General features: G+C 45.0%; 1 protein-coding gene across 1 annotated transcript; it reads left to right on the top strand.

The window, feature by feature from the left end:
* The first annotated feature begins 8,813 nt into the window (after positions 1-8,813).
* On the top strand, positions 8,814-13,464 carry agrp (agouti related neuropeptide). The gene is made up of 3 exons (XM_056279157.1): positions 8,814-8,952; positions 10,127-10,218; positions 13,273-13,464. The coding sequence occupies exons 1-3, from the start codon at positions 8,814-8,816 to the stop codon at positions 13,462-13,464; spliced, it is 423 nt and encodes a 140-aa protein (XP_056135132.1).
* The last annotated feature ends 8,480 nt before the right edge of the window (positions 13,465-21,944 follow it).

Below are 21,944 nucleotides of genomic sequence, written 5' to 3' on the forward strand. Positions count from 1 at the left end.
AATATTGGGAGAGTGCTTTCAAATAAGCCAGAGGCTACTAACAAAAGGCTAAGAAAGCCTACTGAAAAGGGGTTGGCTTTGATTGTTGAGAGGTTGCAAAAGGACAGAAACAAATGTTTCAAAAGGGTGACCAAATTGCAAATTGAAATCAAAGAGCTCTTGGGGTGTCTGGTATCCAAAGAAAATGTGTGTGCTGTGTCAAAGAAAATTGAAAAGGTTAAATCCCTGTGTGAAACTGGCACTGAACACCATAACACATTGATCAATGAGTTTTGTTTACCTGAGGAAGATAAGGGTAAACAGGATATTCATGATAATATTCAACCAGCAGATAGTGCATCCAATTTGTCCAGCAAAGTATCTCACTCGACAAGCTCCGCAGGATCTAGCAAGTCTACTCTGCGTCTGGCTAAGGCAGAGAAAGCAGCGTTACAGGAAAGGGCAGCTGCTCTGGCTAGGAGGCATGACCTAGAGGCACAAGAGGAGAAACTAAGAAAACAAAAGGAACAATTTGAGCTTGCTGTTGCCGCTGCTAGATTGTCTGTGTTGGAAGGCAGTTCTGTTGGAGGAAAGTCTGCCTCTGATGGGATGAATTCTTACCTGAAAAAAGGACAGAGGTCAGGACTCAATCCGACGGTGAAGGCATTTCAGCCTAAAGGAGAGGCTCTGACTATGAAACATGCCCCAATGGCGCCCCCTGTCTTCTCTTCAAAGGATGTGCGGCCAAAATCACAGTTGGCACCGATGAATTCCATCCGCAGGCCACATCCACAAAAGGATACTGGACCACCACACACAACTGTTATGCATCAGCCTCACAATGTTTTCACAGCTTCAACGGTTGCACCCAAAAGGCCAATGCCTACACAGGAAAATGGGCTTCAATCTGTCTGGAGCACTTCAGTGGTGCAAAATGCAAGTAACCCTAATGCCATTTGTGACATCATGCAAAAGCAGAATGAAATCACCACAATGCTGGTCCAACAGCAAATACAGTCGACTTTACCAAAAAGAGAGATGGTTCTCTTTGATGGTGATCCGCTAAAGTGTATGCCTTTCCTCAGAAGTTTTGAGCACTGCGTGGAGGAGAGAACTGGCAGCTATCAGGACTGTTTATATTTTTTGGAGCAATATACACGGGGCCAACCCAGGGAAATGGTCAGAAGTTGTATGCATATGGCACCACAGGAAGGATATGAAATGGCAAAGAGCCTGTTAAAGGAACACTTTGGGAATGAATACAAAATTGCCGCGGCCTACATGGAAAAGGCCTTTAGCTGGCCTGTTATCAAAGTTGAGGATGTTCAGGCACTGCAAGATTTTTCAAGGTTTCTGAGAGGGTGCTGTAACGCCATGATGGAGATACAGTACATGGAGGAGATGAATATCCCATCAAACATAAGAAACATTATCTTGAAGTGTCCATATAAACTGCGGGAGCGCTGGAGGTCCACAGCCTGTGATATCCAACAACAGCGAGGCTATAGGGCCACATTCCCAGACCTCGTGAATTTCCTGGAGAACCAAGTTAGGATTCTCTCTGATCCGTTTTTTGGAAATATCTCCGAGGCTCGACCTGCTGCTCCAGTAACAACACTAAACAGGAGTAAGCCACCAACCAGGAGCAATCAAGGAAGCAGTTTTGCAACTGCAATTACAGCTACCGACTGTACTATAGACTCTTCCTCCTTATCTTTGTCCTGCCTGTACTGTGAAGAAGAACACGCATTATTCCAGTGTCCAAACCTTATCAAACTCCCTCAAGCGGAGAAGATTGAATTCCTGAAAGGGAAAGCCGTTTGTTTTGGATGTTTGAAGCCTGGTCACATGTCTAGGGAGTGCAAGGGTCGCTTGACTTGTGAAGAATGCAGCTTGAAACACCCCACTCTACTACATGACCCCAACAAGGAGAAGCGGAAGGAGTCAGAGGAAACAGCCAATAATCCGATTATTAAGGCGTGTGTTTCTACTGGGGCCGGAGACGAAGACTGCACTCTGTCCATTGTACCAGTGCAGTTGAAATCTAGGAAAGGAGATAAGGTGCTACGGACGTATGCCTTCTTAGACCCTGGAAGTACGGCGACCTTCTGTACACGTCACGTGATGAGGAAGTTGAATCTTCAAGGTACTAGGACCAACATCACATTGCAAACCTTGGGACATGAAACAGTGATGGAAAGTGACATGCTTACAGGTCTGGAAGTGTCAAATTTGGATGGAAATCATTTCTTGGAGCTTCCAGTAACTTTCACACAGGAGAAAATCCCTGTCTCGAGACGTAACATCCCCACTGAAAGAGACCTCAAGAAATGTGAGTATCTGAAGGAAGTCAAAATCCCAGGATTGGATGCAGACGTGGAGATTCTTATCGGGACTAATGCACCGAAGCTCATGGAACCCTGGGAAGTGATCAATAGCGAAGGTGATGGCCCTTATGCCGTGAGGACCCTGCTAGGGTGGGTCGTCAATGGTCCTTTGAGAGGCAATGGGAGTCAGAGAGGCTGCTCAACCATTTACGCCAACAGGATATCCATCACCAAACTGGAGGAGTTATTGGTCTCTCAGTACAACCAAGAGTTCAGTGAAAAAACATTGGAAGAGAAGCCGGAGATGTCAAGGGAGGACCTCAGGTTCATGGAGATAATGAAGAGATCAACATGCAAGCAGGAAGGTCATTACTGCATGGACCTACCCTTTAAAATGGATGACATCACCCTGCCTCACAACCGGTGCATAGTCGAGCAACGTATCCAAAGTCTGAAAAGAAAGTTTGAAAGGAACAAGACCTACCAGGAGGAGTATACATCATTTATCAGTGAAATGATTGACAATGGTTATGCAGAGGTGGTGCCTCAGCACCAGTTGGACTGCCGGGATGGCAGAGTGTGGTACCTTCCACATCACGGAGTGTATCACCCAAGAAAGAAAACCCTGAGAGTCGTCTTTGATTGTGGAGCGAGGTTTCAAGGGACCTCACTGAATGACCGGCTATTGCAGGGTCCTGATCTGACCAATTCTCTTTTCGGCGTCTTGACAAGATTCAGGCAGGAGAAGGTGGCTTTGATGACTGACGTCAAGTCTATGTTTCACCAAGTGAAAGTGTCTGAGGAACATGTCGATTTCCTCAGGTTTTTGTGGTGGCCCCAGGGTGACACGTCACAGGGTCTTGTGGAGCACAGAATGACGGTGCACATTTTTGGGGCAGTTTCCTCTCCCAGCTGCGCAAACTATGCTCTTAGGAGGACTGCCATGGACAGCCAGGATGATTTTAAATCGGGAGTGGCTGACACCATCTACAACAATTTTTACGTGGACGATTGTCTCAGATCTGTACCCACAGAAGAGGAAGCCATGCAGTTGGTAGTGGACCTCACTGACATGTGCTCGAGAGGAGGATTCCAGCTAGTCAAGTGGACAAGCAACAGCCGGGCTGTACTCTCGACCATTCCGGAGTCAAAACGATCCAACACAACGAGGCAGCTGCACTTGGAGCAGGATGATCTACCAGTGGAGATGGCACTTGGACTGAATTGGTGCGCAGAGAGTGACACTTTCATGTTTAAACCTGCAGTGGAAAGGCGACCACATACAAGACGTGGCATACTTTCAGTGGTCAGTTCCATCTATGACCCACTGGGATTCTTGTCACCATTCACCTTGCTGCCAAAGCTGCTGCTGCAAGAAATGTGTCGAAGGAACATGTCCTGGGATGACCCTATACCCCAGACATTCTCGCAGCAATGGAAGGCGTGGCTGCTGGACTTGGATAAGGTGGTGGAGCTGAAGGTGGACCGCTGTATTAGACCGAAAGACTTCAGAGGACCGGTACACGCGCAGCTACATCATTTTGCGGATGCAAGTGACCATGGCTATGGCACAGTCTCCTACCTGAGGAAGAGGAAAGAAGTGGGTGCTTACCTGGCTGCTACTGGCTCACCTGCGCCAGAAAAGGAAGAAGAGGAGATGAAGAAGGTCAGGAGCTCTATCCATGGTCAGCCGCGCACTGTAACTGACCTGAAAAGAGCAGAACATGACATCATCAGCTTCAGTCAGCAAGCATCATTTGGTGAAGAGCTCTCAATGCTGCAAGATGGTGCTTCAGGAGTAAAGAAAACCAGTCCGATCTACAAGCTGGATCCTGTGTTGGATGAGGACGACGGATTGTTGAGAGTGGGAGGAAGGCTCGGTCGAGCTGCCTTACCTGAAGAGCTGAAACATCCGGTATTACTCTCCAAGTCTCAGCATATATCCAGTCTCCTTTTGAGATACATTCGCTGTCAACTTGGACACGCAGGAAGGAACCATATGCTTTCATCCTTGCGCCGAAAGTATTGGATCACAAATGCCAACTCTGCCTGTCGGAAGGTGATATCCGACTGTGTAAGCTGCCGACGGTATCAAGGACAGGCAAGTGAACAGAAGATGGCAGACTTGCCAAAAGAGAGGATTAGTCCAGACTTACCTGCTTTCACAAACGCAGGAGTGGACTACTTCGGACCTATTGAGGTCAGGAGAAGACGTGCCATGGTCAAGAGGTACGGAGTCATTTTTACCTGTATGGCCAGCAGGGCCGTACATCTGGAGATTGCTTACTCCCTCACCACCGACTCCTGCATTAATGCCATAAGGAGGTTCTTGTGTCGCAGAGGCCAAGTTTGTCATCTGAGATCCGACAACGGGACAAATTTTGTTGGTACAGAGAGAGAGTTAAGAGAGGCGTTAGCTGCCATAGACCACACACAGATTCAGGGCGCTCTCCTCCCAAAAGGAATTGAATGGACGTTCAACACCCCCGCCGCATCCCATCACGGCGGGGTGTGGGAGCGACTCATCAGAATGGTCAGAAAGGTATTGTTCTCAGTCCTTCGCCAACAGTCCCTTGATGACGAAGGCCTTCATACTGTCATGTGTGAGGTGGAGGCTATTCTCAACGACCGCCCCATAACCAAAGTGTCCGATGAAGTCAGTGACCTGGAGGCCCTCACGCCAAATCACATTCTTTTGCTCAAAGGAAAACCCCTTCTCGCTTCCAGAATGTTTCAGGAGAGTGACCTGTACATCAGGAAACGGTGGAGACAAGTACAGTATCTATCGGATCTGTTCTGGGAGAGGTGGACGAGAGAGTACTTGCCGTTACTGCACGAGCGACAAAAATGGACGCAGTCTCGGAGAAGTTTTACTGTAGGAGACATTGTCGTCGTCATGGACCAAAGCACTCCGCGTGGATCCTGGATCCTTGGGAAGGTAATGAAGACTTATTCCGATAAGGATGGATACGTACGTGCTGTACATCTGAGGACAAAGACCGGGCTGCTGGAGAGGCCCATCTCCAAGCTCTTTCTGCTGCAAGAGGCAGTATAAGGGCTTGGTTCAAGAAGGATGAGTCAAGATTGTCAAGAAAGAAGACAAAGACTCTTGTGTGCCTGTTGGGGTGCATGCTTGTATGTTTGTTAGTATGCACTTAGATTGTGTGTGGGAATGTAGGTGGATTAGGGTGACTTGAATGGCTCTTTTCCCTATCTATGTAATTGTTTCACAATTATTGGGCCGGTGTGTAAGAGCCATTCTGGTGGTTCTGTATGTGGTATCTTAGTTCACCACTAGGTGGTAGTATTGTGTGGGTGTGGCTTCCTGGGGTGATTGCACTCCTCACTACAAAAGCATAGGTGTGTTTGTTACCTGGTGGTTGGGTGACGGGGAGCTGACACGGTTTTTACCGCTAAGCTGGGACACAGCACTTCTTCACACTTTTTGGTTACAGTCATGGCTTAGTTTTTTGTTCAACAATAACCTGGATTCCTGCATCGCTACAACAAACCCATCATCTTTCAACTTGGAACAATAATCTGGACAACAGCAGCGCGTCATAACCCAAGGTATCTCCCGCACCCACCCGAGCTCCTAATGTTTGTTTGAATTCGGAGCTACAGGCACCATGTGAAGCGATGAGGCCCACGGGCTGTTGGAACGCCTCACTATACCCAGACGCTCCATGATGGCGAACTCCTCCTTAGCTGTAGCCAATTTTACTGCGTCGAGGCGCCGCGCGCGTGCAAAAACTGGCGGTCCCACCGTGGGAATGAAGTGTTCTACCCCGTGTTTAGTAACCGCGGTGGAAAAGGCAGGCGTAGTCACCGATGGAAAATCCGCCAGTAAACGCTGAAAAACATCCCCTAATGCTAAAAAGTTAGCGTGTGTTAACGGCCCGGCTCCCCTTGTCTCGCACGGAACAGTGGCGAAAGACACAGCATCAATTAAACGGCGGTTTGCAACATCAACCAGCACACCATTAGCGCACAGAAAATCCGCGCCGATAATAGGAACAGTAATGGCGGCCACTACAAAGTCCCACTCAAAATGGCGCCCGTGGAAGCAAACAGTCACCAACCTTGTGCCAAACGTCGCAATGGACGAACCGTTAGCTGCACTTAACTGTGGGCCGCCGCCTTCGGCCGACCTGTCTGTCTTAGCAGGAGGGAGTAGGCTCTTTTGCGAGCCTGAGTCCACCAGAAACCGTCTTCCTGACATCGTGTCCTTAATGTGCAACCAGAGAAAATGTGCTTGTAGGTCAAATATGATGAATGAGCTGCTATTTGATGGTCCCTGGCCTAAACCATTACCTTTGCACTTATCCCCAATTTCCTGGACATGACTCACTCAGCAGACATGCTTTTAAGTCCTCCATGATTGCATTTTAATCCATACCTGTTTGATTTTCCTAACATGACATTGCTTACTGACAGAAGATTATTTCCTGACAACATCCCGTCGCAGTAATAGCGGGGCAAGCATTGACTAGGTTTGATTTGATTTGTGTTAAGTGCTCCATAAATGCTGTCGTGTGTCAGAGTTCAGAGAATCTGTCCCGTGTGTTTGGGACCACTGAGGCCGAGGATTAATTAAGGAACTGAACCAGTAGTTCATTGAGAACATTTTCACTTCCTGTAAGTGACTGCTTAATACTGTAGAAACCTGAATGAACCAGATGATTCCAAATACAAACCATCTGCCCATCTGTAATGCTTTCAACTGAAGGTGCACATGGAAAACATTTACGAGAATACATACATAGGTAGAAGGATGAATGGTCCCCATGTCTCTTATGACAACTAACATGGCTGAGGTGGGTTTCAGATATAGGGACCAATTGTCACAGCCAAAGCATGACTTTAGCATAGAATTGGGCTCTGTTATATTTAATGTTCTTCTTGATAGTATGTAAAAAAATAAAACAAAATAAAATTGACTATCAAATAGTGATGCATTAACGGGTAGCTCCTTCCGTATAATTGAATATCATCAAAGCTAGGAACAAATAGAACCCTGTATGTTCACCCCGTACATTTACAATGACGTCTGCAACTCCATCTAAGGAGGAGGAAAGCACGCTGTTGTGTTTTCAAATGAAACGATTTATACCATCCATTCCACGCAAGATCACAGAGAAACATCCGCCTGTTTTGGTTAGATGATGACCCCACCTCCCGCCCCCTTTTTTGTCATGTGGCTGTTGCCTCCCACCCCAAAAGACTTTTAAAAGGAAGTTCGCCCTGTAGCTCTGGTGAAGGGAGACTCACTCAGAGCCGAGCTGAGACAGCCACAGGTGAGTTACACTTTTTTCTTTTGTTGATTATGGTGTAGCTCTGTTTGTCTCTCTCCCTCTCTCCCTCTCTCTCTGTCTCTGTCTCCCCCCCTCTGTCTCTGTCTCCCTCTCTCTCAGTCTCACTCCCTCCCTCTTTCTCTGTCTCTCTCTCTGCCCCCCCTCGCTTGCTCATTTCACTGTTGTTTTCCAACATTGCTTTCGTTGCACATAGCCGCTGTCAAAGTATCCCACGTATATTATTCTGCATCTACTTCGTGTTAATGCTGCAGAAGATTCATTTTCCAATTATCGTATTTTAATACATGGGTATTACTCAATCATCCGGATACCAGACCATTCTGTAAAAAGGACAGCTATTATTCTTTTCAAAAATATTTTCACTTGAGGATGGACCTGAAGTATTAGGTCAACTAAGTGTGCTTTTCAATGAGGGACTGCATGCTTCAATGGCTGTATCAGCACTCACAGGTACACCTCTGTGCCTATGTGTAGCATGTAAAAAAAACCCAGAATCTATACTGATAAAAAAAGGACTAAAGAAACACACACAGACATCATTCCCTGCTTGTCAAACACATACACTCACTCATAAGTAGTTATGCCACTGTTAAGACATTAACTGACAATCTTCATATTTTCTTTTTAAATTACTTAGCCATTGTGTTATGTTTGTTTACCATTGTAAATATTGTCTGTAGCTCAGTACAGAGATGCAATTACAGTCATACAGTATTCAGATTTTCAGAAGCTTATTGCCAGAAAATGTTGCACTAACTCAATTTACAAAGTGTAAAATTATTTTTCTGTGGTCAACAATATAGCACAGAATACACAATGAATTCAGTTGTTTTCAACGTGATAGCAAGTGTTAACTGTATGGGAGTAGATGCTTGGGGTTTGGATGGGGTTTAATGCTTTTGTCAGATTAGTGTCCATCTGTAATATCCTTATATTTGATTCCACTCACTGGCCCACCGTGGTGTTTTTTTCTTCTTCTCTTCTTTTCTCAAAAAATAAAGATTTCAGTAATTATATGCCTGTCCATGGTATTTCCCAAACCATGAACACCCATATTGTAATTGCAACGACAAAAGACTGCAACTGAGAAAATAACCATTCTCTACCCCCATTCCCGAAAACTGTACTTTTTGCAGGTAGCCTGCTTCATCTGTTGGAGGAATCTACTTGGTGTGCTTAAATTTGGGTCAAAATGCTCAGCTCTCTGGTAGTCTGCTGGTGGGCTCTCAGCCTGCTTCGGGTCTCATCTGGGCTGGTCCATGGGAAGGTCCACTTGGATGACAGTGAGCCCATCCTGAGAAGAACTGAGTCCTCTTTCCTCTCAGACAAAGGTTGGCTGGTGAAGTCTCTCTCACACATTGTAGGAGACTTTGATTTGGTGATTTGGAAGTATAGTGTGCATCACATTATACTTCCAAATTATTCTTGGTGTTTCCCTTTTTAATTGATTCTAGATTATTAGTTATTACTGTGAATGGAGGATGGGGTGGAGATAGATGTTTAATGGTCCCGGGTCTAAACCAATTGCCTATGCACTTAACTCCAATTTCCAGGGCATGGATAACTCTGTGGACATGCTTTTAAGTCCTTGATGACTGAATTTTAATCTATACCTGTGAATTACCTAACCTGACTTTTAGAGTCGGTGCCCTACTTAGTTTGCTGCCACTGCGACCCGACCCCGGAAAAGCGGCTGATGATGAATGAATGAATGAATAACCTGACATTGTCATTGACAGAAGATTATGTCCCAACAACTTTACGTCACAGTAATAGCAGGACAGCAGGACAAACACTGACCAGATTTGAATTGATTTGTGTAAAGCACTCCATAGATGTCGTCTCGTGTCAAGAGTTCAGAGAACCTGTCCCATGGTTTATCTTTGAGCTGTGTCTCTAAATCCTCTCCATGGGGGGGGGGGGCAAAGGCTTTGATCAATCTGAGACTCCGATTTAACTCCTAGAACAGCAGAGACAACAAATTTTGTATTATGGTGTTTTCCCATGATAACGGTTGTTTTTAGATGGCGTTATTTACTGTAGTAAGTATTCAGAAATAAATATGAATTGCTGGATTGGCACTTTATCAAGAACGTTTTGATCGCTTATGGGAAGTTGAGTTCAGAATGATAATTTGAATATAACTTATAGATCATTTGATTAATCAGTTATTTCTTAGAGCAAACTTAATTGAGAAGCTACAGGACTAAATAGTTTTAGGTTTTAAACTAAACCATTGTTTAATTTCACACGACAAAGTGAAAGTAGAGCATATTGAGAAAGGACTTAAAACTTCTTGCTTTTCACCTTCGAAAGCTGGACACTTTTTTTTTGTCTTTACACCTCAACATGTATTTAATATTGACCAAGGCCCTAATGTGCTGTATTATCAGTTAGTTAATTACATACACAGTGTAACTTGCTATTGAAGGATACAATAGTGTGTGTGTGCGTGTGCGTGTGTGTGTATATTATAATGGGAGCTCTGTCCCTCCTCCACTCCAGACACAAACCAACGCTCCAGGCCAGATTCTGCCCTGTTGGCTGTAGACTCTATGGAGGATCAGTTAATAATGGCTGCAGAATCTTATGACGAGGTAGGAAACTCATGTATGCATTATCTCCCCCGCCTTTCTGTCTCTTTCCTCTAATGTGACGCATTTGAGCAAGATCTGTTTTTGTGCACTTAGTTGAAAAGAACCAGAAGCATAAAATTGAGAAGATGTGTATGGCGTGGTCTGTTGCCATCACTAGACTTTAAACATGTAGGATATGAGCTGTTACCATGAATCTATTATCATCATCATCATCAGGTCAAGTGTCCATGGATGAAATCTATCATACCATTCTATTAATAGTAACATAACATGTGAATTAATGGATAAATGGATAAATCTATCTCATAAATCTCACCTAAGATCCATGGTAGAAAATCTATTTGTGCTTCCATCTTCTCATACACTGATAATAAACTTATGTGATAAATCTGATGAATTTAGCACTAGATTCTATGAATGGTATTCTTGCAAGATTGAGCTCATTGGTAAATTATATATATATATTTTCCCGATATGGCCTGATTTTCGCAATTGAAGATTTCATCAGTTATAAGAACAGAACTGGTAACAAATTGTCAGGGCTAATGTCAAGTCTTGCTTTTCCAGACCCCAAGCCCAGAGGGTCCCAAAGTGCCCCGGTTTGCCCATATGAAATGGTCCATAATGGGGCAGTTGATTTCATTCATCATAAATTATGTAATTCATAATGGAGCACTTGTTTCTCACTCCACATAGACTATCCAGTCAATCATGAGATAGCTGTTCAGCCTTCATCAGCAGTGCCTAGAGATTTCAAGTTTTTATCTTGGGCTTCAAATGAGTAACATTTGCTTTACATGTGGTTGTTAGAAAAGCTCACCATTCACTCTAAATGATTGCTTTGTTTTGATTGATTCAATGCCTTTAAAGAACACCTGAAGTGTAAATGAAAACGTGGTGGGTGTCATGATAATATCAGAGACCTTTTTACCATTGTGGTCCTCAGATGTAAACTGATGTAAGGCATCAGCAGCAGCAGCATCATTGTCATCATCATAATCATCAGCATCATCATCATAACCACTTCTCTTACATCTCTTCTTGCTCTTATATACCCCACTTAAAGCAAACATTCAAAAGGATTAGTGTGACTTTGTGGTAACATTAATTTACATGATGATATTTCTGTTCTGTGTTTATATGTTATGATATGAATTGCAATGCATTTCAGGCATTTAGCCAGTGCTCCTATTCCAAATGACTTAGTAGCAGTCCAACAGTAGAGTAAGTTTCAATACTCGGATCACCATAGCATTTATACATTAAATTTACAAATAATGAACTTTCATCAATAAAATCATGCACAATGGGAGTGCCACAAGGCTCAGTTTTGGGGCTGCTGTTGTTCAGTTTATACATCAGTGATTTCCTATCTATTTGTGAGGATGTGGATATTCAGATGTATGCTGGCAACATGGTCATATACACTCATGGGAGAAATGCTGAACAAGTGGCTGCTAAGCTCTCATTAATGCTTCATAAAGTTTCTAAGTGGCTACGTGATTCATGTCTTACCATGAATATAAAGAAAATAGTGACGATGTATTTTACTATTAAACAAAATCAAACCGTGTATCCACAACTTAGTATTAATGGACAAATAATCAAAAACGTTAATGAGGTTAAATATTTAATTTTGATTTTGGATTCCAATTTGACTTTTGAAAGACATATTAAAAAGTTATGTAAAACACTGAAATATAACCTCGTTACATTTTTATATATTAGGAACTTGCTAACAGAAACATCAAAAACATGTTTGTATTGCTATGATTTTTTTCACATCTTCATTATTGTATATCCTGCTGGTCTCAGGCCAGTAAGACTGTTCTGAAACCAATTGAGAGTCTTTTTAAACAAACCTTAAAATGTTTTGATAAGAAATTGTTAAATCACCATCATTGTAACACATTGTTCAAATACAGCTTCGATTGTTGGAAATCCCATTCTGTTTTCAGAAGTTTGATTGGTATTTAAGATAATCACAATGTTGCTCCTCCAGCATTGAAGAGCTTTTTTTGCAGCTGCGCTCCGAGTTAATAAGCAGCACCTCTCGATTTGCTCTAAACTCAGATTTAAAGATCCCTCTGCAGACAATCTGCTTTTTCATTTATGGTCATTGAACATTGGAATATGCTCCCAGCCGAGCTTAAAACTTACACAGACTTTCAGTCTTTTTCCCATGTTGCAAAAAAAAATAAATATATTGAGCTCCCAGTCATGTCGACATGAATTTGACTGTGATTCTGATTTTTAATGGTAATGAATTGTAATTGTGGAGTTGTACTGGACGAATGTGCTGGTATTCATATGTTGATGTGTGCTTGCAGATTTGTCTGTACAATTGTTAGTGTGATGGAAACTATGTAATGGTATTCATGTAAATTAATGTTTTTAGTGTCTAGTGATTGCTCTGTGTGTACCTGCCCAGGGACTGCAGATTGGAAATACAGCTAATCGCTAAATCTGGCATAAATCCTCTCCCCTCATTTTGAGAATGTATTTTTTGCATGGTCCTTGTTTAGTAAAATAACAAGTGAAATTAAATTAAAGGTGTTCATTAGTACGGACTGCAAATGTCAGAGAATTTTTTTGCCTGGGTGCAAATAAATGCAGCCAGTAAACAAATGAAAAGGCTATCCCTATGTGTGCAGGACCTTTACGTTTAAATGAAAGATTTTCGGTCAGAAGATGAGAGCCAGGTTAAAAAAAAAAGTATTTTTCCATCGTCTATATTTTATGCAATTTTCAGGTTCTGAGAAAGGTCTTCAGACTGAAACATTGACTCGGCAAATATGCAGTCGAGTGTGTTTTTGTCTTTAACCATTATGTTAGTTTTCCATTATGTTTAAAAAGAGAGACGAGCAAAGACATAAACACCAGGCAGGACATTCAATTCTTTTCTTTTTTTCCCGCGCTGACAAACTGGAGCAAGATCACACAATGAACATCTATGTTAGAGGAGGAGTATAGAAAGAAATGTGCTGTCCATGAACCAACAGCAACAAAACACAACAACACGTCCTTGTCCCCATGTTGTAGGATTCTTCTCAGGAGGTGTCTGAGGCCTTGCAGCTCAAGACCAGGGCGATGCGTTCTCCTCGCCGCTGCATCCCCCATCAGCAGTCCTGCCTGGGCCACCAGCTGTCTTGCTGCGATCCTTGCGACACCTGCTACTGTCGCTTCTTCAACGCGATCTGCTACTGTCGCCGCATCGGGCAGCCCTGCTCCCACAGGCGCACTTAGCAGTCCGGCAACATTAGCTTCTGTAATTGAATCGGACGTCTCTCATGCCCTGCGACAAAACAACCAGAAATGCACAGATTGTGTGCGACTAGCTCGCACATGCTGTGTCTGTAAACGAAGAGATGCCGCCCGAGGGAAATTCACCAGTTTCAAATGAGACAGCCTCCTGTTTCACTCTGCACCAGATGCACTATTACTGTACGTTAGGAGTCTGTGTGATGGATTTAAGTTTTGTTTATGCATAAATGAATAAAGTAAAAGTTATTTTGCCCTCTAATTTTGCTCAAAATTTGTTTTTTTTCTAATATCACACAATTTATTACTATATATTTTTATCATCAATATCCACACCATCTCACAAGGTGTTTGTCTCAGTGTTTATAGCCTCAGTGCAACATAGTGAATAAAGTCATTAACTGTTACTGAGAAAATGGGCGATCTTATTGAAGAACAAACCACAAAAACTATTATTGTTTTTTTATTCCATCCATCCATCCACCCATTAGCCAAACCGCTTATTATTATTATTATTATTATTATACAAATCTCCTTTAACTTCATGCCATAATACAACATAATAACCGGGCCCATTCCTTGGGTCTAGGGTTAGAATGAGATAGAAGTCTATTTGATGGACAGTGCCTTTCTTATTGTTGTTTTTATCTTCTTCTTGTTATTATTGTTGTTGCGTTATTACTATTACTGTTATTATTGTAAACTACTAATAAGACACGTTAGTCCCTTGCTAACGGGTCTGAGCCTTTAGCCAAGCGGTTAGTGATCTCACCTTGTGGTGCAGTACATCTCGTATCGAATCCCGCACCGGGCAAGAAAATAACCGATTACATTATCATCATATTTAAAAACAACATCTCAGAACCATTGACAGTCTTGGTTAAACCCAGCCAAACTCAAATCCCCTACATTTTTATTTGCATAATGATATACCAGCCTTTCTCGGGCCAAAATGGGTCACTGCAGGAGAAAGTGCTCATATGACTGATTTTGATGATCTGTGGTTTCTACATTATAATGATCCATGACTAATGGCCAGTCAAGGCCATTCAAGCTCATGAGTGGTCGCTGAAATATAAAATATGTTTTTTTGGGGGGGGATTTTTTTCTCCCCTTTTTTCTCCCCAGTTGTATCTGACCAATTACCCCACTCTTCCGAGCTGTCCCAATCGCTGCTCCACCTCCTCTGCCGATCCAGGGAGGGCTGCAGACTACCACATGCCTCCTCCGATACATGTGGAGTCGCCAGCTACCTCCTTTCACCTGACAGTGAGGAGTTTCACCATAGGCTAAAGGCATTCTGGTGTCCTCTCTGATTAAAGTGTTATTAATTTGTGCCCCCCCCCATGTTTTGTGTGTGCTTATTAACAAACTGCGATTATCGCGATCAACCAATTACGTAATACCGAACAATCCCTTGTCCTTTTGTGGAAAAAATAGCTAAGCTAACAAAAAAACAACGTCGCTTTGAGTAGCGTCAGCCGGTCGTCAAAAAGTTGCGTGCCTAGCGCAAGCATGGACGCCTGGCCAATCCTAGCGCTTGGACGCCTGGCCAATCCTAGCGCTTGAATGCTACACAGGGCGTGTCTTGCCCAGAAAAGCAGTGGGTTTCATAATAACGCGGTAGTCACAGAACCAACCAACTCGATAAGGAAGTATGGAAGACGCTAAACAGCACGTTGGCCCTCTCGGTGGGAAATTTGAATACAAAAAAAACCCAAGACGGAACAGTCGACCAACAAAAAGTATTGTACACACTCTGCAGGAAGGAGTTTTCTTTTCACCGAAGCACTTCCAGCTTAAAATACCACATTAATGCGAAGCATCCGTTTTGAGTGTGCAGGGGGACGTAGCGCGTGGGAGGATCACGCTGCCCCCCCCCAGTTCCCCCTCCCCCCTGAACAGGCGCCCCGGCTGACCAGAGGAGGCGCCAGTGCAGCGACCAGGACACACGCCCACATCCGGCTCCCACCCGCAGACACGGCCAATTGTGTCTGTAGGGACGCCCGACCAAGCCGGAGGTAACACGGGGATTCGAACCGGCGATCCCCGTGTTGGCAGGTAACGGAATACCACTACGCTACCCGGACGCCATAAAATGTTTCGCGTTTGGTATGGCCATCTGGTTTGCTTTCTCCCTGTTGTTATTTATGTGTTTATTTATTTTTGTCGTTTGCAAAAATGTGCTCATTGGAACATTTCGAGAGAGCTAAGACATTCTTGAGAGCTTTGACTTCCTAACTCATTCCAACAGAGCTGCTGTGCAATATGTCTGATGAAGGCTGACCGCAGAATAGACTAGAACTTGGCTTAAAGGAAATTAATTAAATACTCTGGAGGAGGGGAGACAATGAGACACAGGTGTAACACATTAGGGCAGGGCAGAGCGCTAGAAAGAGAGAGTTACGTCAACTCCGTAGACGTCAATGGGCCAACAGCAATGGCGGATCATGGGAGCCCCGGATAGTTCCAAACAGTACGCATAGAATATGTGTCACGTTGGAATATATCTATATCTATATATAAATGTAAAAATCTGAAAATATTGGTTAGCAGTTACCAGAAATCGCGGCTAAGCAGTTCATTTAAATGACCCGCCAAGCTTCGTTTGGAACTATTCGGCGGCTACATGAACCACGTGACCCTCTCGCGTTCTGACCCCTCATTGACGCAACTCTCTCTTTCTAGGGCTCTGGCGCAGGGCAGATAATCACACAGGGGGGAGACACGTGAGGGCAGGGAGTAAAGGACCTGAAACGAGACAAGAGGTCAGTATTAAAATGAAACAGGAAGTACAAGAAAAAGAACACTGGGAGAAACAAAAGATAACTTAACTATCCAGACGGGGCGTGACACACTGTATAATGGAGGGAAAAAAACGACAAACTCTCACTATTTTTATGCCACTGTTCATCATAACACAATCACCATAAACTACACCGACATTTGACGCATAAAGGCTGATGACAGTCAGTAAGAATTAAAACATGAAAGACAGGCAGTCTTTGTATAACCAACAGAATGGTAGGCACAAAATGTGTCTATCCATGGCCCATTTAATATAAAAATTAGAGAAAAAAATAAAATGAACTTCCAATGACCTCTCGGTCTTACCATCCCACTTCTGACACCAATGTAGCGAATTCGGGGGGCAGTCCGGGAGACCGTCGCCACAGCCGCAACGCGAACCCTTGTCTTCCACTCCGCAAGCAACAACGTTAACCAGTCGACTAAAGGGTCCGTCTACTTATCCATGCACATTACAATATCCTCACATGAGTGATTTGGGAAAAAGCTGTTTACAGCCAAGCTAAATTGGCTGTAAACGGCATTCCCCACTGGAAGCGAGACGTAAGTGGCGCGTAAGTGCTCTGTCATCCACTCCCCGTTGACTCCGTCTTCCGTATACGCCTACCCAACCGGATGTTGACGACTGAAGTACAAACCGCTACCATTGAAGCTTCGTAGAAAATGGGACATTTTTTATTATTGCTATATAATGTTTACATTTTGATTAGAAATATTTTTAATATACACGTTTGTTTGTGTTCCTAACGACCACTACCACATTTTCACGTCCCGGAAGTTTTTTGTAGTAACTGTTTCAGTTGGCTATCTTATAAAGAATGACACACACACGAGTTGCTCAGTGCAGCCAAGTATAATCAAAGTGTCGTAACATGTTCCTGAGCGCGGGTCATGTGTATCTAAGGTAAACTAGTGGATAGCCGATGGCATCGATCTATCTAGACCCGTAACATCCTCCTTTTCCAAGTATAAACACATACACATGAAGTTAGTGCAAAATAAAATTACTTTCATATACGAACAACCAATAACAGTGCAACAGCAGTAAATCTCTTCATATCCCATACCAGTGTAATAACCACAGTAGCGCATGATAACATTTCTCCTCTTTTCCCCCTCTCTCCCACATAGCAACCATCAACATTATTCAGATTACATAGTGAGTTTCAGTGGAGGTTTAGACAGCCGTCCAACCCTTGTGTAAGTGTGTCCATCCGAACGCGGAGCGCCAACAGGAGTAGATGGCGCCTTGGGCATGGACCTGATGGGGCTCGGCTCGAACACAGCCTGAGGGGTCTCAATGACAGTTTCTGTAGCTGGATCCCCGTCCGGTGTGTGTGCCGCAGCGGGTTCAACAGGATCGTGCGCGGCTCATGCAGCTGGCTCAGCCACTCTGAGATCGATCCTGTTACGACGGTACAGGGAGCCATCAATGTCCACAAGATAAGACCTCGGCGCAACCCTGCGGAGACAAGTTCCGACTCTCCAGCGGCCAGTGTTATCACCTGGCAGGGGCTTCATCCGTACGACTTCCCCAATTTCAAGTACCGGCAATTCACGGGCAGATCTGTCATAGAAGGATTTGGCGAGTTGCTCCCTGTGGCGCAGCTTTTCAGTGACGCCCACGACAACAGCTGGTTCCAGGAGCTTGCTTGCCGCCGGGATGGACGTCTTCAACCGGCGGGACATGAGGCGTTGTGCTGGGCTGCTGCCCATGTTTTCCGTAGGTGTATTCCTCCAGTGAAGCACGGCTTTCCAGGGGTCTTCACCATCATGCGCGGCCTTACGCATTACATTTTTTACAATCTTCAAGGCCGGCTCGGCCTTGCCATTCGCTTTCGGGTGTCTGGGAGAGGAGGTCACGTGCTCAAATTCCCACTCAGAAGCGAACCGTGTGAACTGAGCTGTGAACTGAGGGCCGTTGTCTGTAATAACCTTCTCTGGCTGACCATGTCGGGCGAACTGTGCCTTACATCGCTTGATGACTGTCTCTGCAGACATGTCGGGTAGAAGCTCAATCTCCCAAAAATCGAAATAGTGGTCGACTATTAGGAGATAGTCTTTCTGTCTGAAGCTGAATAGGTCCATGCTCAAGACCTGCCATGGCCTGGTTGGTACTTCGTGAGAGAGCATGGTCTCCTTTTGCTGATTGTGGGCGTACACATTGCAGGTGGAGCAGCTGCTTACAAAGTCCATTATCTCTGACTGCATGTTGGGCCAGTACAATGTCTCTTGAGCGTGTCGGTAGCATGCATCACCCCCTATGTGACTTGAATGTATGCGCGTCAACATTTCTGGGCGGAGTGACTTTGGGATGATGACTTTTTGCCCCCGGAACAGAACTCCGTTCTGCACACTGATTTCATCCCTGAAGGGCCAGTACTCCCTAGCAATGAGGGACGCTTCCTCCTTTACATCTGACCAGCCCACGAGAACAGTGTTCTTCAGTGCCTGTAAGCATTCATCTCTGTTGGTGTGTCGTCTGATCTGTTCCAGCCGCTGGTTAGTCACATTCAGGTACTCTGCCTGGTTCACGTGCTGTATGTCTTCCTGCTCTTGTTGCAGAGAGCAGATAGCATGTCGCTGATATGCAGTCCCTCTGCCGGAGCATCCAGCCGTAGCTCTGCTGAGCGTGTCGCTTATGAACATCTCTGGGCCTGGTTTGTAGATTACCCTCAGGTCGTAGTTCTGCAGAGTCATGAGCATGCTCTGGAGTCTCTTGGGCGCATTGAGAAGTGGCTTGCTGAAAATAGAGATCAGAGGCTTATGGTCCGTCTCTGCTGTGATTGGGTCGCGGCCATATAGGTAATGGTGAAACCTCTGGCAGGCGAAGACGATACTGAGACACTCCTTCTCAATTTGTGCATAGTTTTTTTCGGTGGGGGTAAGAGCCCTCGAGGCAAATGCGATGGGCTGACCTTCCTGCATGAGACAACATCCGAGACCGCTCTGGCTGGCGTCGCTCTGGATTGCGATTGGCTTAGTTACATCATGGTAGCGCAGGACGGGCATGGCTGTCGCCAGCGCCTTAAGCTCATGAACCGCCGCCTCGTGCTTAGGCAGCCAGTGCCAGGGTGTGTCCTTATCCAACAGGCGTCGCAACGGCTCGCAGACAGTAGATAGATGAGGCATGAACTTGGCTAAATAGTTAGCGAAGCCAATGAGACGCTGCACGCCCTTGGCATCTGTTGGGTTCGGCATGTCAATAATGGCTCTCACCTTATCTGGATCGGGCTTCAGTCCAGCAGATGAGAGAATGTGGCCATGAAACTGCACCTCAGCCACCTTGAACTGCAACTTCTTCAGGCCGAGGCGAAGCTTGACCTCGTGGCAGCGTTCCATCAACGTCGCAAGCTTGACGTCGTGGTCGTCCCCAGCCTCCTTGTCTGTGTCCCCGCAGCCGACGACCAGGATATCGTCTGCAATGGGCTCAACGCCCTTCAGACCGGCGAGGAGCTTGTGCTGCTTGCGCTGATATACCTCGGGCGCCACCGATACTCCAAATGGTAACTTGAGCCACCGCTTCCTCCCCCAGGGGGTCCAGAACGTGGTCATGAGGCTACTCTCATAGTCCAGTTTGCATTGCAGGAATGCATCCCGAGCATCCACTAACGTGAAGACTCTGGCCTTGGGCAATTTATACAAAATGTCCTCCAAGGTAGGCATGATGTAGTGAGAGCGCTTTAGGGCTTTGTTCAATGGTTTAGGGTCAATGCATATTCTCAGCTTCTCCGGTTTTTTAACAATCACCATGTTGCTGATCCAATCTGTAGGATCTGTGACAGGCGCAAGGTGGCCGTCAGCCTCGTACTTGTCCAGCTGGGCTTTGACTGCTGCTTTCATTGTGATTGGGACATTGCGAGGGGCACTCTGTACTGCAGCAACACTAGGATCAAGGTCAAAATGGACCTCCCCAGGCACGGATTCCACAGGGGAGTTGAACACGTCACTGTATCTGTTGATAAGCTGTTCTTTAGTTAGGGCTCCTGGTTGTGTGTGTTCCATTTTGAGCGCATCCTCTGGAATTGTGAAATGCATGAGCCCTAAGCATTCACAGGTGGAGCCCGACAGAAGAGGATGTTGGCTGGTCCTCATTATTTCGAATGAGAGCTTGTGTGTTTGGCCTCTCACAGTACAGTCACTCTCAAAGGTGCCCATAGAGCTCAGTGTTTCCCCCGAATACAGCTTCAGTCTGGTGTCACTCGGGCGGAGAGGTGTGTTTGGGGCCAGTCTTTTCTTGTCTTGAAAGCCCATTACATTGCAGGTGGCTCCAGAGTCCAGCTGACATTGTTGTGGCTTGTCGTGGAGTTTCAGAGTCACAAACCACTTCTTTCCTTTGGTGTGCACTGCGCCGATTGACTCAAACATGTACAGATCATCTGCATCATTACTATGCTCTGGGGGTTCTTCTGTGTATTCCACACAGTTTACCTTGCCCTCAGCATGCCCCTTTTTGCTCTTTAAGCACACTTTAGAAAAGTGATTACATGTCCCACATGACCTACATTGTTTCCCGAAGGCCGGGCAATGCTCTCTGCCCCTTGAATGCGAGCTGCCACAATATTTGCAATTGCCTGCATCTCCTGCTGTTCTGGGTGGATTGCTCTGTTTCCATTGGTGTAAGAGCCATTCTGGTGGTTCTGTATGTGGTATCTTAGTTCACCACTAGGTGGTAGTATTGTGTGGGTGTGGCTTCCTGGGGTGATTGCACTCCTCACTACAAAAGCATAGGTGTGTTTGTTACCTGGTGGTTGGGTGACGGGGAGCTTAAACGGTTTTTACCGCTAAGCTGGGACACAGCACTTCTTCACACTTTTTGGTTACAGTCATGGCTTAGTTTTTTGTTCAACAATAACCTGGATTCCTGCATCGCTACAACAAACCCATCATCTTTCAACTTGGAACAATAATCTGGACAACAGCAGCGCGTCATAACCCAAGGTATCTCCCGCACCCACCCGAGCTCCTAATGTTTGTTTGAATTCGGAGCTACACAAGTAAAAACCTTAGGCTCATGGAAACCAGTCGATTTGCTCTTTGCATCGTGCATGACTGTGATTGTGAAGTTGCCCTGTTTCATGAGAAGTTTGGAAATTGAAAGTAGGCCGATTGATCTCATGTATGGAGTGAATATTTTTTGTTGACACCTATACTTTCTGAGTCCTAGTGCTACCGAGGCTGCATCAGGATATTTCACGAGTCCATCAGCATTTCAGAAGGAAAGGAAATTTACCGGGAACCGACTAACACAAGCCAAAAGGAGGTCTGGTTAGTGCACCCGCGTATTTATGTTTTTGTCCGTTGAATGGAGCTGAAATAAGATGATGTGCAGCCCGCTATGGTAGCCTTCTTCAATGGTTGTTTTGTGGATACAATTTTTCCAAAAGTAGGCTAAAGCCGATTGCAATGTGCTCATTGAAGATGGATTCTTGCCTTCTAATTCATGATGTCAAGGAATGTTGAAATGAAATGTGGATACTTACCCTCTGATTGTTGATCAATTGAGCGATTGTTTTTTGAGTGAAGAAAAATCCACCGACTGTCAAACTCAGTGCGCGTTGAAGCGTCTTAAAGTGACAGTACACATTTTTGAAAATGGGTGACAAATCCAAGGATAAACCTGTGAGTGCTATGCAAAAGCCTGCCAATGAAATGTC

The sequence above is a fragment of the Lampris incognitus genome, chromosome 4, assembly GCF_029633865.1.
Source record: "Lampris incognitus isolate fLamInc1 chromosome 4, fLamInc1.hap2, whole genome shotgun sequence".
NCBI classification, from domain to species: domain Eukaryota; kingdom Metazoa; phylum Chordata; class Actinopteri; order Lampriformes; family Lampridae; genus Lampris; species Lampris incognitus.

Excerpts from the sequence above, each read along its gene's own strand:
- agrp (XM_056279157.1), top strand. The coding sequence starts at position 8,814 with ATGCTCAGCTCTCTGGTAGTCTGCTGGTGGGCTCTCAGCCTGCTTCGG. Across the intron at positions 8,953-10,126 it reads CTCTTTCCTCTCAGACAAAG|ACACAAACCAACGCTCCAGG; the intron begins GTTGGCTGGTGA and ends CCTCCACTCCAG. Across the intron at positions 10,219-13,272 it reads CTGCAGAATCTTATGACGAG|GAGGTGTCTGAGGCCTTGCA; the intron begins GTAGGAAACTCA and ends GATTCTTCTCAG.